At 45.5% G+C, this 18,343-nt stretch overlaps 1 protein-coding gene across 5 annotated transcripts; it reads left to right on the top strand.

The window, feature by feature from the left end:
- Positions 1-753: 753 nt before the first annotated feature.
- On the top strand, positions 754-13,848 carry PLPP5 (phospholipid phosphatase 5). Of its 5 annotated transcripts, none has more exons than XM_030201937.1 (8): positions 754-804; positions 1,172-1,268; positions 2,153-2,261; positions 3,324-3,414; positions 3,994-4,057; positions 4,578-4,702; positions 9,786-9,956; positions 10,600-13,848. In XM_030201937.1, the coding sequence occupies exons 2-8, from the start codon at positions 1,198-1,200 to the stop codon at positions 10,755-10,757; spliced, it is 789 nt and encodes a 262-aa protein (XP_030057797.1). In that variant the 5' UTR covers positions 754-804; positions 1,172-1,197; the 3' UTR covers positions 10,758-13,848. The 5 variants fall into 5 exon arrangements, with proteins under 5 accessions (XP_030057797.1, XP_030057792.1, XP_030057793.1 ...); XM_030201932.1 differs by having other exon boundaries at positions 776-1,070; XM_030201933.1 differs by having other exon boundaries at positions 776-971.
- The last annotated feature ends 4,495 nt before the right edge of the window (positions 13,849-18,343 follow it).

Below are 18,343 nucleotides of genomic sequence, written 5' to 3' on the forward strand. Positions count from 1 at the left end.
AAGGAAAGCAGAATCACAGACTGGGACCAATATGGAAAGAAAAACAGTCACCAGACAACAAAGGTAGAAAAAATCATTTTATTTTCATTTTAGTGTTTGTAATATGTCCAATTTGAGAATTTACATTGGCTGTCTTATTTTGCACTGGGTATACTGGAGCTGTAACAGCTTACAGACACGTTATTTTTTTCTCCTATAGTACTGTAATATTTTCAATGATGTCTGTTTATATGCGCCATGGCTGGTATAGGGGGTGTGGTTATCATAGGGGTGGAGCCATATGTGGTGACCCCGCCCATAATGAGTACCGGCACCTTTTTTTCTACAAAAAAAGCACTGGGTATAACTAAATGTTGTGATTTGAGAATTATTGATTTCTTGAATTAACCTTCGTCTAAGCAAAACAACAGGCCCACAGCTACATGAACATGAGAGAACTATGAGCACACACTTTAACCTGCATTTGTATAGGATTTTTGTGTGATGGACATGATTGCTGAGTTTAATTGATCAAAATATTGGGGAGGGACTGCAGTCTAGGGACCTGAAAGAAACATGATGGAGGGGAGGGGTTTAAGGCTAGATTTTTCTGTTTTCGCTTGGATGGTGTTCGTTGTCTCACCCCTGCAATGCTCTCTGGGACCCGCAGGGGGCAGTGCCGCCTTCCTCAGACAGGTCGCTCGAAACTTCCGGTGTTCTCTTGCACCTTCTTACGTACGGCGGTCGCGGCTCCTCCTGTGGCTGCCACGTCTGCCACGTACGGCGTTTGGCAGGAGCCAAAGAAGCGATGCCGATAGCACCATGGTGAACAGACGCTCCCGCCTCCTCTTACACAGCGGTCTACTGTGATGAGACTCTGTAACCGAGTCACATAGAGCTGGGGCGTAAGACCTCACGTTCTCCTATCAGAGTTTGTAACGGGGAGCTGTGGAGGACTTGTGAGGAACAGCTGGTGCTATATTGTAGGATAGGTCTGTGTTGGGAGTTCTTACAGCGCCTCCCTCCCTAATATCCCTAAAGCTTTCGGTGTGTGGTGCCGGGTTTTGGGGCTCATCGGTTCTGATGTGAGGGTAGGGAAAGCAGATAAAAGTATAGTGGAAAGTCCTGCACAGTCATTGCATCTTATGTTAGCGAGGAAAAGTTTGATCTTCAGTTCTTTCGCACTCTCTAGGAGCTGCAGCCGCTAGAGGAGAGAATATGAGGCGGAAACTGGTTCTGGATTTCGTGCTGGAAGTGGTCGTCAGGATTTTGCTCTTTGGGATCTTCCTGTAAGTTTGTGTCATCCCGAGGTTGTCATTGATTGTTAAGTTAAAATTGCAGTAAAAAAAAAAAAATCTGTTCCAACTGCAGTACGAAAATAAGTGTTATATAACCCCCTCCCCCCAAAAAAACCCCAAGAGAAATGTGTGCTATTTCAGATATCAGTTCAACCCCCCCCCCCCACACACACACACACACACACACATTTTTTTTCAAAAGATAGCAGTGTTGGCCTTATGCGCCCAGACTTGTTGCCCCCCCCCCCCCTAGGGTGGGATATAAAAAGATGTGCATTTTTTTAATGTGAAAACTGCTATTTTTGGACTAAATCGGCATCTTCTCCCAAATCACTCACTCTCCAATTATGAATAGAAACCCTAACTATATTATACCATAGAGTGAAGCTAGACTAAAACCTAGAGATGACAATTAGTCCAAGATCTGACAGAGAAAGAACAGAGTGGAGTCATTTAGACCTACCGTATGTAATGTGTACTAAGCATATTTCATCCTTTAATATATAGGCCCCCTTCTGATCTTCCCTGCTGTGGTGGGGCAGGCACAGAGCCACCTCAATGCTAGGGCAGGAACAAAATGTATGGCCACACCAACTCTGCTTCATTGCAGAGGGATGCTTAAAAGTTGATCGTACTGCTTTGGATAATCCATAGTGTAAGACTTCCATAGGCCTGAGCCTTTCTCTTTTAGCCCAATTACTGCATTTGTACACCTTGCAGTGCTCTGATCTTCTCTTCCTCCCCTGTCTCTTAAGCAGATCTGAGACCTTATGGAATTCTTTTCCTTTTTTTTGTTGTACAGTCTTGCTCTCTATGTAATGTGACAGGGCCATTAGAAAATGCGTCTTAAATGTGACTGTGTGGATTTCTTTCAGAGTAACTGAGCTCCTGACTCCCTTCCAGCGAGTGATTCAGCCTGAGGAGATGTGGCTGTACAAGAACCCCCATGTCAAGACAGATTATATGCCCACCAGATACATGTTTGTATGTAGTAACTGCATATTATTCTGAATTTATCTTGTTCACTAATGCTGTGTGTTTTCTGGGTACGTTCCTCTGAATAGACTTGGTGCCTTTGTGCTCTGTCTGGCATGTGTAACAGCTGGCGGTTTTAGGATGATTGCACAGTGGCTGTCTCAGGGAGAGCTCTTGCATGAGACCTTTCCAGGGTGGATTCAGATTTAGTTTAGCTCTATCACATGGCTATAAGCTGAGCAGCTGATAATCCCAAAGCACTGTCTATGGAACTCAGTTCCCTCTCACCCCTTAGAGAGAGAAAGCTGAACTGTCAAACTGTTGTTCCACTGACACATCCCAGGATGCTCTTTGTGAGCATGCCAGTTTAAGTTGTGCAGAAAAGCAGGTAGTCAGGGATGTATTTGCAGAGCAAAGGGTTACAGTTTTTTTAATTCTGCTTATTGGATATAGGAACTTTCTTGCTTATTTTCTATATTACTACTACTACTATTTAGCATTTCTATAGCGCTACAAGGCGTACGCAGCGCTGCACAAACATAGAAGAAAGACAGTCCCTGCTCAAAGAGCTTACAATCTAATAGACAAAAAATAAAGTAAGCAAATCAAAGCAATTAATGTGCACAGGAAGGAGGAGAGGAGGGTAGGTGGAGGCGAGTGGTTACGAGTCAAAAGCAATGTCAAAGAGGTGGGCTTCCAGTCTAGATTTAAAGGTGGCCAAGGATGGGGGCAAGACGTAGGGGCTCAGGAAGTTTATTCCAGGCATAGGGTGCAGCGAGACAGAAGGCGCGATCTGGACAATACCAAGAAAAGAAAGCCGACGCGGCCACACCTCGCCCCCATCTGTGATGAATTAGTTTGTTCTGGAAGATTATGTATATTATTGTACCTTTCATAGTGATGGCCTAGCTCTTATTTTACATTATAATCTGCATTGATCCAGTTGTGGTTTATAGGGGAATAGAAATTTTATTGTAATTGTTCAAAGGGCATTTTTATGGGTTTTTTTGGCCCTCTTTCATCACTGGAACCCATTGATTTTATTGTTTGATTTATCCTCTTTCTTTACAGCTTATTGCATTTCTGTCTCCCTTATTCTTGATATTCATGACAAGATTCCTTAAGAAAGCAGAGAAAGGGGACACAAGAGAAGCCTGCATGGGTAGGTCTCTGCACCCAATCTTAGAGCACTGTCAGAGTTTGGAAGGAGGAAGTCATGGTAACGTAATAACAAATGTTATAAGTACATAAGTATTGCCATACTGGGAAAGACCAAAGGTCCATCAAGCCCAGCATCCTGTTTCCAACAGTGGCCAATCCCGGTCACAAATACCTGGCAAGATCCCAAAAATGTACAAAACATTTTATACTGCTTATCCCAGAAGTAGTGGATTTTCCCCAGTCCATTTAATAACAGTCTATGGACTTTTCCTTTAGGAAGCCGTCCAAACCTTTTTTAAACTCCGCTAAGCTAACCGCCTTTACCACATTCTCTGGCAACGAATTCCAGAGTTTAATTACACGTTGAGTGAAGAAACATTTTCTCTGATTCGTTTTAAATGTACTACATTGTAGCTTCATCGCATGCCCCCTAGTCCCCTAGTCCTAGTTGTTTGAATTAGTTGTCATATATTTATAAAACTGATGTAACTAGTCAGAGAGCAATATTTCATGTTCTAGAATTTCAACTGTTGGCATTCACCACCACCAGGAATGAGTTTTCTGTGTTCCTCTGTTACAGCTGCCAGCCTTACTCTTGCCTTGAATGGTGTTTTTACAAACACAGTGAAGCTGATAGTGGGCAGGTAACTCAAATCTAGCCTGAGGGTATCTCTCTTTCAAGTAAAAGAATGGGGGTGGCTGTTGCTCTTTTTCTTTGAGGATATCAATCTTTGCTTGCAGCTATTCTGAGAAGATACAGGGCTGGGAGATGGATGGAATAGTTAGGCAGGCTGAGAGATTGGATGTTGGTTAAAAGATGAATGTACACACAGACGAATTGGCCATGTTGCTAGATGGTTGGGTTGATTGGTTTCAGCTGGAGAAGTGTAAGGTTGAATAGAATGTGTACATAATTGCTTGGGTGATTGAATAAATGGACATGGTGTCACTTGTGGAGTTAAATATGTTGCTTACAGTGTGAATCAGAGGTGATACACGTGCTGGTGTGGAGACCTGAAAGTGGGGTAGAAATGTTGTTACCTTTGCTGCACTCTGATTCACTTTCCAGACAGTGAAAATACAGTTATAGCTGAAGCTCTTGACATGCTCACTAACATTGAACCCTGACTTGCTACAAGAATGGTGACCTTATGCTGTTCACAGGCCACGACCGGATTTCTTCTATCGCTGCTTCCCGGATGGATCGCCCAACTCTGAACTGTTGTGCACAGGTGATGTGGAAGTTGTGATTGAAGGTCGTAAGAGCTTCCCCAGTGGACATTCCTCCTGTAAGTTTTCCCAAGGAGTGTTTTATCTGGAAAGCATAGCTGAGAAGATACCTGCCCCACATCCTTTCCTCACGCTCAAATCTCATGGTTTAGAATTGCTTAATTTCTCTTGGGCAATGATGCTTAGCCTGAGAGTTGGGGAGACTTGCACGTAGATCACAGGGGCAATCCACAAAGGGGAAAATAGTATAATGTGGTTTAGTGATGTTTCTTATTTTGCATGCTTTTAGCAAGCTTTGGATCATATTTAAAAATCCACAACCCAGAAGGCTAGGGATCTCTCATTCTCCATTGATAAGCAGGATAAAATTAGCCACACAAGTGGGTGAATTCATTCAATGTCACCAAGATGGACTAGCACTCTCATGAAAGTCAGCAAAACTGATTTTTTTTTTTTTGAGCATGTGTGGGGTTTCTCATGAATCTCTAGTCAGTTTTTCTGCAGTTTTAGCAGTTGGCCTGTTTTTGGCACTGTTTTCATGTTAGATTTTTCACTACCGGATACCTAGTCTTAAAATTTGTTTCTTTTTCCTTTGAGTTTTCCTTGACCCATGACTTAAGCAAAAAAAAGTACAAGGTTGATTGATTTAATTAGCCACCTTTCATCAGGGACAACAAATTGGTGCACTGAATTCAACTTAGCTAACCTTTGCTTCACAATGCAGACTGCAAAATAGCTTTAAATTTTGTTTTAATTGTGAATGCAGAGTTGGCACACATGATCTCTGCGTCCACTGCTTGGGACCTGATCATATCATGTGACAAATGCACTTGCAAGTCACCAGGGCAAAGAAAATGAGATAAATAACCCTGAAAGACATCTTGCGTTGCCACTAGCCACATAGCACAGGTTTTCATGTAGAAGTGAGGAGTCCAGCAGCTCATCCAAGCAGCACAATGAATCACAGAGATCTGCTACAAGAAAAGTATGGGAATTATACACAGTACCAGAAGCTCACAGCACTAAAGATCAACACAGTTCAGAAAATTCACCTACTGCAGATTACTGCACTGAGCACAGCTCATAGCACTAGCAAGCAACCACCCCAGCAGACAAAGACAACTTCCAGTACCAGAGGGTTTAGAGGACCATTCTCGGAGTTCAGCTGTTGCGCAGTGCTCGGCTCACAATTCAGACAAGACATTGGAAGATGCAATTCAAGAGAGAGGAGCGTGAGAATCCATCTTTAGCTTGGGCAACTGAGACTTCCGTGGTTCCAAAGCTAATTGTAGAGTTTCAAACCTCAGGCATTAAGACAAAAAAAAAAAAAAGTGCCATTGCAGCTATTTATGATATACATTCATTTACAGTGGATACGTGTGATAAATTTATCAAGGGATACATGTAAGATACGATCCCAAGTACTCCTTCTCCACAGAAGATTGACCCAATTCTTGAAGCGTCAAAAAAAAAAGAGTCTGTCACCTCCTAAGCTCGGAGGCTCACTCAGAGAGGAAGTCCTGCAGTCTCCTGCTTCAGACAGTGACTTTGAGGAGGTAGATGGTCAGCATCTAACCACCTACAACTTCGCATTCTGGTCAGGATCTAGGCTACCAGGAATTCCTCTGATCCTTCACCACAGCAACCTTGGCATGAGTCTTTTTCCCTGAAGATTTGTTATACCCTGAGTTTTTCCAGAAAGTATCACAACCCCGAACCATATGCCAAAATCAGTATTTTGGGAATTTTAAAATGCACAAAATACATACTTGTTAGCTAAAAGTGAAAGCTAAACTAGTAAGTTACCTACAGGCATGAGGAACAGACTACTAGTAGAATAGCAGGCTGAGAACCTGGAAAGCCAGAGTTCAAATCCCACCAACACTCCATGTCATCTTAGGCAAGTCACTTCACACTCCATTCCCTCAGGAATGACTTAGATTGGGGAGGAGGAGTTTCAGTGGGAACTTCTAAATGTAAAAAGAGGGGGTGTTGTTTTTATATCAGAATGCCTATAGAGAATCATACTGTATCAAGAACATATTTTTACTTTCTTTTTCCTGTCTGTTATACTTCTAATTATTATCTGTATTGTTGAATTGAATGTTCCAGTAAAGGCCTCCTTTAAATAAAAAAAAAATGGAATGACTTAGATTGTAAGCCCCTTTGGCAGGGAAATAGTTTAAATGTAACTCACCTTTGAGCTACAACTGAAAAGGTATGAGCTTAAATCCAAGTAAATAAAGGCAGACATATGATCATCTATTTACACATTCTCCAAGCACTGTTGTGGTGTAGATAGTGGATTTCAATCCAGTCTTCAGGGACCACCTGACCAGTCAGGTTTTAAGGGTATCCACAATGAATATGCATAAGAGATTTGCATGTACTTCCATCTCATGCATGTTCATTGTGGATATCCTGAAAACCTGACTGGCCAGGTGGTCCCCAAGGACTGGGTTGAAAACCACTGGTCTAGACCAAGATTGAAGGAAAGCTGCTGTCTTTGCTCAAACTGTTCTCAAATGTATTTGCTTGGGTGGAACAGGATTGCAGTCATATCTCAAGAATGCTCCTTACTGTAGCTCTATTTTTCCTGTTATTTTAGTGCAAGATGTTAAAGAAGGGCAAGGTAAGGGTCTTTCCATCTGACCTAGGGCCTGCTTCTTTTTCACGTTCAGTGTTTTTGACCTAGCGCATCGAGGTGTCTGCATCCAGTGGGCAAGTTTTAGTAGAGGCTATGTCTAGACTGCCCCAACTTGACATTTCGTTCTTTAGATTGTAAGCTCCTTTGAGCAGGGACCGTCCTTCTTTGTTTATTTTGTACAGCGCTGCGTAACCCTAGTAGCGCTCTAGAAATGTTAAGTAGTAGTAGAGGCTATGTCTAGGGAAAACTTTCTGGCATCCTTTCTGGCTCTGGAGATTACTCTGACCTAAGGACTGGAAAGACACAAACCCTGTGCTGGTGAGTGATGTGGAGTAGTCAGTGCAGAATGAAGCTTGTGGAATGGCTGTAGTTCACATGTTCATAATGATGAGACTGCTGTGCTGGTTTTTGGGCCTCTTGGAACTATGACTGCAACTGGTGGAGGGTTGAGAGTTCTTCCTTGGGTTGTTGAAGGGGTTCTACAAGCCACACCACATTTCCAGCTCAATTGGCTGTTGCCTTTCTCACGGGAGTCCATATGGATGGCTGTAGAAGGCCTGTGTAAGATCCTCTGTGAGCAACAATTTGTACTTTCCTTCCAGGTTCTATTTCTGAAACTGTTGCGTCACTTGCAAATTTGGATTTAGCTTATGCCTTTTAAAAGTAGGAGCTCAAGATGAGTTACATTCAGGTACAGTAGATGTTTCTTGAGGCCTCACATTCTGTTTGCAACTGAGGCAATGGAGGGTTAAGTGACTTGCCTAAGATCATAAGCAACAACAGTGAGATTTGAACCTGGCTTTGCTGCTTTTCAGCCCACTGAACTCAAGAATACTTCATAGTGGTTCATAACGAACAGAAGACTTTGGTTCTTAGCCCCCTGATACTAGTGTCTTCACCCCTGATGAAGGAACAGTAGTGTCGCAGATAAAAACTCAGTCAAGTTTCATAAGGTATATATATTTTGAGCTTAATTTAAAGGAGAGGAGGAATAGACTAATGGTAAGAGCAGTGGGCTGAAAAGCAGCAAAGCCAGGTTCAAATCTCACTGTTGTTGCTTATATATATATATATATATATATATATATATATATATATATATATAAGCAACAACAGTGAGATTTGAACCTGGCTTTGCTGCTTTTCAGCCCACTGCTCTTACCATTAGTCTCAATATATATATATATAGCCGAGTGGTTAGGGTGGCGGACTTTGGTCCTGGGGAACTGAGTTCAATTCCCACCTCCAGCACAGGCAGCTCCTTGTGACTCTGGGCAAGTCACTTAACCCTCCATTGCCCCATGTAAGCTGCATTGAGCCTGCCATGAGTGGGAAAGCGCGGGGTACAAATGTAAATAAAATAAAAAATATATATATATTTTAAGTGATAAGGTAAATCCTGGTCTATTCCTATTGCTCTGTTGGCCTTGAGGCTTGCTGAGAGAGTCTGTCCTTTATTTCTGTTGTAACTGTAGTTAGTTCAGACCCTTTCTTTTTCATCCTTCATCTTACTTTCATCTTTCTGGGAATGACATTTTATGGCCCTTTTACTAAAGGGAGCTAGAATTTGCTGTTAACGCAGCTTAGTGCTTAAAACTAGCGTGTGCTAACAGCAAAATTAGTGTGCCAGAGTATGTGGGGGGGGGGGGGGGGGGGGTTCTAGTGTCTCTTATTTAGGGAGCATTAAAAATGTCTCTACATTAATACCTTTAGTGTGCAGTATTCCCTACATGCTAACACCAAATCTTGGGCCCACCCTTTCTCTGCCCAGGCCATGCCCCAACTCACTTGCATTGTTTACCTTTGGTGCCCCAGTTAGAATGCAAAATTAGTGCAACACCCATTACTGCTGTTTTGTGCTAGCCATTTTCTACGTGCTAACCACTTAATATGGTTTAGGAAGAGGCCCATTTGTTTGTTTGTTTTTTCTTCTTCTCAGTATAATTGCATAGGTGTTCCCAGTTGTCTTAACTTGTGGCTAACTTGGTGTTATGCATATATAAAATGTATAAATAAGCAAATGCATTTTATTCCTTTTTATTTAACAGCTTCATATTTCCTAGCAAATCATTGGTACATATCCTGGGAGCTAAAATACAAATAGTAATTTAATTATTAGCAATAACATACAACCCTCAGCTTGTCCCCATTTGTATTACTTACCTATGTATTGGAGGTTTTATGTAGACAATAGGATAAATTATCCACTCTGGTCCCCTTACTGTCCCCGTGCTGCTGAAGCTATCTATATACAAAACTGAGAAGACTCACAACACAGCTGGCAGCATAGGGATACCTGCTGATGCTCGGGAAAACGTTCTGGGGTTCTCTGAGCTCTGAGAGAGCTAATTTGTCTTTGCGCCATCTGGTGATGTTGCTTTCTTGTTTGATTACCCTGCTGTCCACAGCAAGTGCCTGCACAGATTTGAGAGTGCTCATTTTTCATTTTGAAATAGAACTCATTTGATTGTTTTTCCCTCACTCCCTTCTTTCAGTTGCATTTGCTGGCCTTGGATTCACTGCCTTCTACATAGCAGGAAAGCTGCAGTGTTTCTCAGCTGGTGGCCGCGGCAGAGCCTGGAGACTCTGTGCATTTTTATGTCCTCTCCTTCTGGCTGTCCTCATTGCACTGTCTCGCACCTGTGATTACAAGCACCACTGGCAGGGTGAGTGGAGCTGGTAGCCCTTCCATCATTACACTGTACAATTACAGGATCATCTATGCATGTATGTTCCCTTCTTGCAACCAGAGTTCAATTTCTGTTTAGCAATTTTGTTTTATTGATGGCATAGTATTTGGCTAATTAACCATGGTGTGGGCAACAGACTACCTTACTGTTTAACACCAAGTAATTCAAACAAGTTGAGAAGCACACACTAACAGTGTGACAAAATGGCACATTTCCATTTTACCCGTTTACAAACTCATGCATGTTGGTTTGGAGACATGGTGTGAAAACATATGGTAAAGTGTGTCTCGTTAGGGGGACAGAGCCGTATGAGGGTGTGCATCTTTGTTTCTGTGCATGCATTTGGATGGTCAGACAGATGGAGCCTCCCCAAAAGGCATGATTGGTTTGAAAAATTACGTATGTTCCTGTCATTAAATGGTTAACAGTCTGCCTTCATTTTAAAAGTAACTTGTGGAAGAGACTGGAGCTGTCACATTGGCACCATCCAGAACTTTACCTCTCTCCTCAGCTGCAGTAGAGATTTGTAGGAACCAAGCTAGCCAAAAAAGTCAAGAATGATCTAAATCTGTTGTAGCAGAGGAGCTTGATATGACAGGACTGTGTGTGTGTTTTGCAGATGTGCTGGTGGGATCGCTGATTGGCCTGGTTTTTGCCTACCTGTGCTATCGGCAGCATTACCCCTCCCTGACTGACCTGGAGTGTCAAAGACCCTTACACTGCAAGACCAAATTACCAGTTGCAAAGGAGAGAAATTTTGCCAACTTCAATGTGTAGTGACAGAATCTTCTTCACTTCCTTTGTACATGAACATATGGAGAGAGGATAACAAATCTTTTCTCATTTCATCTCTGCCTATGGAGGCACAGCTGAACCAGGCACTCCCAGAGGCTGAGGACAGTCTTACAAATAGTCCTCACCTGCTTCTTCCTCTTTCAGTGGACCATAACTATATCAAACTAATTGATGGGGTGGGGGTCCTCTTCTCTCCTACCAGAGACTGTTGTTTTTTCTGTTTTAAATGTTCAGGGCCATGAAGATCAAAGATTAAACCACTTCTAGAAGTACTTAATCTCCCTGCCTTGCTCCCAGTGAGGCTGAGGCTCTGAACATGGCAATATGTTAATACCCCTGCTGGCAGTGGAATACATTTTGCCTATAGTGCAAAGGGTAAGGGGGGAGAGATTTGGGTAAATCTCCCTCAACTGAGTCAAGAGAACATGTATCCATCTATCTATCAAAACTCTAGACTTGCTCTGGCTGGGATGGGGAGAGAATGCTGCTACATTCCCTAATGTCAAGACAATGCTGAAGTAGCACTAGGCCCAGTGAAGGCATGTCTAGGATGAGGTCTGTTTTAAATGTTTTTTTTTTTTTTTAACTAACATTACGAAAGCCATTTGCTGGTCAAAGATCTAGTTACTTGAAGGATAAGCTAGAAGAGATTTTGGACACAGTCATTGATTGATTTGGAATACAGTGATTTTGAAATCACAGCAGAGTATGTAGCAAGGACATATTTTCTTTCAACAAGCAGGACTGAGGCATATAAGTGGAGGGATGTTATCTTATGATGCTAGAATGGAAAAACTCTTCCAGAGCTTAAAACTAAAGGGTTCTTACTGCATGTGCACAGTTACTGTTAAGGTCTCTAGTAACTGTTGTGGTCATGTCCGGCATCATATAGTTCATACAGAGACAATCTACTTACTATGAGTTAATTGCATTGTAGATCATCCAGACCACTTAATGCCATCTTATCTGCTGTGGTAAATTACTGTGCCCATTCCCCACCCCTTTCCACATGATGTGAATTTCCACATAATGTGAATTAGTACGTGTTAGGCCACTTGCCATGGCTGTGTACTAACAGCACATGCTAATTCATGTGTTGGCTTGGTGCACATTAGTAAAAGGACTCCCAAAGTGTAAAGATCTCACCATGGATGGTTCTTTCCACATGCAGGCATTTCCTCAGAATGCTACTTATGTTTTGTGCTCTGACAAATAGCTGCAAAAGCAAAGCTCCCCTGCATTCAAAATGTCTTCCATATCTGTGAGTCCAGTGTTGGGTTTTCATCATCTTTTTGTTTTCCTTAATCATTTGTCTTTCAGTTTCATTTTGTCGTTGCTTTTTTTTTTTCTTTACGAAAATGTGAAAGATGAAGTCAGGTTTCTGATCTTGGCTGCCAAAGTGGGAGAAAAATCCAGAATGTTACCTTTTTCTATTGCCTCTGACATGGAGCTATTTTTTAGCATCTGCAGCTTCAGGCTGGACAGACTAGACTTACCTTACCTGTTGGGATTTGCTGTGCTTCTATTCCTCCTGTAATTCCTCACTCCTGGTGCTCTTGGCCTCACCCCCTCTTGGGGGTTGGGGGACATCATCAGAGAGCTGATGTCACCCTAGAAATTAGAGGGCCTGTAAGCAGGCTGACCGTCAAAAGGCCATGCCAGTGAGATCCTTAGGGAGAGTGAGTGCCATTTGTTTTTTAAGAGATTGGCAGTGGCTTTCACTGCCAGTCCTGGAAGGACAGCAATGGTCAGGGTTTTCTAGGTATCTAATGAATATGCATGAGAGATTTGCATACTATAGCGATAGTAGGCATGCAGATCTCTCATGCATAAGAGAGATCCTGAAAACCTTACCAATTGCTACCCTCCAGGACTGGGACTGAATTCCAAAGGTGTATGGGGTTTAGAACAGTTTCTCGGTTGATGTGTATAGGGATATTTATGTGATTCGATGCTATAAGGGGAATTGTGGAAAGAGGAAGAGGGGATGAAGCATTGTGATCCCAATGATTAACGTTATTCCTGTACAATTAGGAAATAGAGATAAAGAGGTCTTTAATTCTTAAATGTAGAATGGACAACAGATATATTGTAATACAATATTACTATAGTAAAAAACGTTTAGCTTTGATGTAGCTTATGCATTTTTAGATTACATTTAGAAATAACTGCTACTCCTCTCCCGCTATGCTTCTATTACATGCAAAATATTAATAGCCATCTAGACAGAGCTGTAATGCCAACAACACATCTCCTTTCTCCAACCAAAGTTTTTGTGTTTAAGCAGTCCGGTGTACAGCTGATCTTTATCACATCATAAATCACCTCCACTTGGGTTTACAGAGGTCCAGGTTCTGATCTGTATTTAACGAGTTATTGCTTCACCTTATTGGTAAAGCATTACTATTAGTTGATAGTTTGATTGTCCTGAGTAATTTCAATCTTCTCAGTCCTGGGAGCATCATTATATAGAAACTGATGGACATGAGCTTTACTCAAACTATAGAGGGTTATACTAGGGGTCTGTCAAGGGCAGCACTGTGCTGTAATGTGGCAGTCAAAGGTAGCAAAGAAGAATTTGGGCAGCTGACATGGAACCTATAGCACAAGTTTGCACTTGACACCTCAGTTTTTATTTCCAAGTATGATATTTCAGAGTGTAAGATGTTTTTAATATGGTTCAGAAATGGTTTTTGTCAACATAAATTGCAATTAGACGCTACAGAAACAAGTGTTTTGGGTGAGAAATAAGTAAAAATGGATAGTTTGGATTTTGGCTGGGAAAAGAATGCAATATAAAGGCTGGTTAAAGACTTGGGAATTCAGTTAGATGTGGACCTTAAGGTAACAGGATCATGTTTTGAGGTTGATTCAAATATTTATTTAAAATTGTATGTCATTTATATCCTTATTTGGGACATGAGCATCTCAGAGCAGTGGCTCAGGTCTGAATTTTAACCCCATCTGGACTACTGTAGTGGGGTTTTGGTTTGTCCTCCTCAAAGATTAATATCTTGACTGCACTTTGTGTGATAAACAGCTGTAAAGGTTACTGGAGGATTGAAATATAACCATGTTTCCATATCATCAAGCTGATCAATCCATAGACTGGTGGGTTGTGTCCATCTACCAGCAGGTGGAGATAGAGAGCAAACTTTTGCCTCCCTATATGTGGTCATGTGCTGCCGGAAACTCCTCAGTATGTTCTCTATCTCAGCAGGTGGTGGTCACACACAGCAGCAGCTCTGGCTAGGCCTCCAAGCCTAATCCTTAGGTTTTGTTGAGGCCTGGGGTTGAGGGCTCTTTTGAGCAAGTGCAAACCTGGTGGTGCCAGGTCCCTCCTTTTCTCCCCCCTCCCGCTGGCTCCGTTTAAAAAAAAAAAAAAAAATTTTTTAAACGTCTTTAAAGGCGTTTAATTCGACGTTTCTTTAAACGTTCATTGCAGCTACTCACTGGGACACCAGTTCGTTACAGCTCGGAGCGGCAAGCAGGTAATTTTACCTTTTTATAGCGGGCAGGGGGTTCCCCGATTCTTCTCCTCGTGGCTATGGCGTCGGAGGGCGAGGGCGCAAAGGGTCGCTCCCCGGATCGCTGGAGCGCTTCTAGAGGGGATGCGGGGGTTTTACAACCTGATTCGCCCTTGATGGGTGATAGTTTAGTGACCGATGAATGTCCCGGTCGTTCCTCCGGCGTGGCGGTTTTTTCCCGCCATAAACGCCCATCCCCCGCTCCTCGCCTCCGCCATCTTGGCCGGCCACGCGGCTCGGACGGCTTCTTCGGGGCCGCCCTTGAGGTTGGAGACATTAATGCCATGAACGCCCTTAATTTGGGCGACGGCACAAAAGCGGCTAAAGTTAAGCGCCGTTCTTCCCGCGCGGCTCCTTCACGGAGTTTCGCGCCGGACGCCATTTTGGATGCGCAGCATGTCTCTCCCCCGCTATTGCGAGCGCCGGTTGAGAGTGCGTCTAGGGCTGTTGCCCAGGCTGCGGAAGTGCACAGTCTGGGGGGTTTCTCCCCCGAGTTTGTTTTGCTGCTGCATCAGGCTTTCCTCATGCAAAACGCTGCCCCTGCTCCCTCTTCGGATAAAGAGGTTGAGGTTCCCAGAGGTAAACGCCCTCGGGTTGATTTCCAGGCCTTGGAGGACTTTTGTCTCCTCCGATGTAGATGAGGGCAGCGTGTCTGAGGTCTCCCAACGATCCTTTGCGGATTCCTTGGAGGAGATAGATCCCCGCTCGGATGGAGCGGATGACCCCTCTGCAGCGCGGCTTTTTAGCCCAGAGGATTTGCCCAACCTGTTGTTACAGGCCATGGACACTTTGAAGATTTCCTCTCCGGAGGACGTCTCTCCCTCAGCCCCTGTTGGCTCTGCCATTATGCTGGGGACGAAGCGCCCGCCTAGAACCTTCCACGTGCATGATGCCATGCACACCTTAATTGCGGCTCAATGGGATGTCCCGGAAACGAGCCTTAAAGTGGCTAGGGCTATGTCCCGCCTCTATCCTTTGGCTGTGAGTGAACGTGAGGCCTATCTGTGGCCTACCGTGGATTCTTTAATCACTGCGGTGACTAAGAAAACGGCGTTGCCGGTGGAAGGTGGCACGGCCCTAAAGGACGCCCAAGACAGAAGATTGGAGGCGACCTTAAGGTCGTCCTTTGAGGCAGCTGCTTTAAGTTTGCAGGCCTCAGTTTGCGGCTCCTATGTGGCCAGGGCGTGCCGGACTATGGTGCAGCGGGCTTCCCCCTCGGATCATTCCTTGAGGGCTGATTGGCCGGCCCTGGAATCGGGCTTAGCCTATTTGGCAGACTTGCTGTATGATGTCTGGAGAGCCTCAGCTAAAGGCATGGCTCAGACAGTCTCTGCGCGGCGGTGGCTTTGGCTGAAACATTGGTCTGCTGACCACGCCTCTAAATCCCGCCTGGCTAGATTGCCTTTTAAAGGCAAGCTGCTCTTTGGGGTCGAGCTGGACAAAATCGTGACCGATCTCGGCACGTCTAAGGGCAAGAAATTACCAGAGGTCAGGGCTCGGGTTAGTACTCGTCCCGATACCTCCAGAGGACGGTTGCAGGAAGCCCATCGGTACCGCCCGGGCAAGTCGGGTTCCTCTGCCCCCTCTTCCTTCAAGAGGAATTTCTCCCCCAAGCAGCATTCCTTTCGCAGAGACCGCCGTCCCGGAGGTGCTCCCTCCGGTCCTCCCCCAGGGTCTCGTACCCAATGACGGGGCCTTGGTCCACGCCCCAGTGCAGATTGGCGGACGGCTGTCCTCGTTTCTGGGCGAGTGGACCACTATAACTTCAGACGCGTGGGTGCTGGAAGTCATCAGAGACGGCTACAAGCTAGAGTTCTGCCAACCCTTAAGAGACGGGTTTGTACTCTCTCCCTGCAAGTCTCCGGTCAAGCTGTGGTAGTGCAGCAGACCTTGGACAACCTGATCCGCCTGGGTGCGGTCGTTCCGGTGCCAAAAAATCAGATTGGCAAGGGACGTTACTCCATTTACTTTGTGGTTCCAAAGAAAGGAGGTTCTGTCCGGCCTATCCTCGGCCTCAAAGGGGTCAATCGGGCCTGGAAAGTGAGGCACTTTCGCATGGAGACTCTCCGCTCTGTTATAGCGGCAGTGAAGGCAGGAGAGTTCTTGGCTTCCTTGGACATCAAGGAAGCGTACCTGCATATTCCCATCTGGCCTCCTCTCCAACGCTTTCTGCGTTTTACAGTCCTGAGACGACACTTCCAGTTCAGAGCCCTCCCTTTCGGGTTGGCTACTGCTCCGCGGACCTTTTCCAAAGTAATGGGGTCATAGCGGCCTTCCTGCTAAAGGAAGGAGTACAAGTCCATCCTTATCTGGACGACTGGTTGATCCGAGCCCCCTCTTCTGCAGAGTGCGGCAAAGCTATGGACCGGGTAGTTGCTCTTTTGAGCTCCCTGGGATGGATCATCAACTGGAAGAAGAGCCAGCTGCGCCCGACTCAGTCCCTGGTGTATCTGGGAGTTCGATTCGACACCCAAGTGGGCAGAGTGTTCCTGCCAGACAATCGGATTGTCAAGCTTCAGGCTCAGGTGGACTAGTTCCTAGTAGCCTCTCCTATTCGGGCTTGGGACTACATGCAGCTGTTGGGCTCTATGACGGCCACGATGGAAGTAGTGCCCTGGGCCAGGGCTCATATGAGACCACTACAGCTATCTCTGCTGCTGCGCTGGACTCCGATGTCGGAGGATTATGCTGTGCGCCTTCCCGTGGACCCAGCAGTGCGCAAGGCGCTGAGCTGGTGGACGCAGACAGTCAAGTTGTCTGCAGGATTGCCTCTGGTGACCCCGGAGTGGATTGTCGTCACGACAGACGCCTCTTTGATGGGCTGGGGAGCCCACTGCTTGGGAAGGACAGCGCAGGGGCTCTAGTCTCCTGCAGAGGCAAGTGGTCTATCAACCTCCTGGAACTCAGAGCCATTCGGTTGGTGTTATTGGAGTTCATCCCGGTACTGGTGTTGAAGCCTGTACGGGTCCTGTCGGACAATGCCACGGCTGTGGCCTATATCAACCGCCAGGGAGGTACCAAGAGCGCCCCTCTAGCCAGGAGGCTATGAGTCTTTGCCAGTGGGCGGAAGCGAACCTGGAGCAGCTTTCAGCGGCCCACATTGCCGGAGTCATGAATGTCAAGGCGGACTTTCCCAGTCGCCATACCTTGGAGCCCGGAGAGTGGCAACTATCTGCTCAGGTGTTCTTGGACATCACGAAGCGCTGGGGCCAGCCGAGCCTAGATCTGATGGCGTCATCGGCCAATGGCCAAGTGCCGCGCTTTTTCAGCAGAGGACGGGACCCTCGATCCCTGGGAGTAGATGCTCTTCTCCAACAGTGGCCGACACAAGAGCTCCTCTATGTGTTCCCGCCCTGGCCCATGTTGGGCAGGGTGCTAGACCGGGTGGCAAAGCATCCCGGCAGGGTAATCCTGGTGGGTCCGGATTGGCCCAGACGTCCCTGGTATGCGGACTTGTTCAGGCTCTCAGTCGACGATCCTCTGCGGCTGTCAGTGGAGCAGGGCCTGTTACATCAGGGTCCCGTGGTGATGGAGTATCCCTCTCCCTTTGGTCTTGCGGCCTGGCTATTGAGCGGCAGCGTCTGAGGAAGAAGGGCTTCTCAGACAAGGTCATCGCCACTATGCTGAGAGCGAGGAAGCGCTCTACTTCTACTGCTTACGCCAGGGTTTGGCGTATCTTTGCAGCATGGTGTGAAGCAGGCTCACTTTCTCCCTTCACTGCTCCAATTTCTTCAGTGTTGGCGTTCCTGCAAGAAGGTCTGGAGAAAGGCCTGTCGCTCAGTTCCCTTAAAGTCCAGGTAGCGGCTCTGGCTTGCTTCAGGGGCCGCCTGAAGGGTGCTTCCCTGGCTTCGCAGCCAGATGTGGTGCGCTTTCTCAAGGGAGTTAATCACCTGCGCCCTCCTCTGCACTCAGTGGTGCCTGCGTGGAATCTCAACCTGGTGCTAAGAGCATTGCAGAAGCCGCCTTTGGAACCCTTGTCGAGGGCATCTCTGAAAGACCTGACGTTGAAAGCAGTCTTTTTGGTGGCTATCACTTCAGCCA

This window comes from Microcaecilia unicolor, chromosome 4 (genome assembly GCF_901765095.1).
Source record: "Microcaecilia unicolor chromosome 4, aMicUni1.1, whole genome shotgun sequence".
NCBI classification, from domain to species: domain Eukaryota; kingdom Metazoa; phylum Chordata; class Amphibia; order Gymnophiona; family Siphonopidae; genus Microcaecilia; species Microcaecilia unicolor.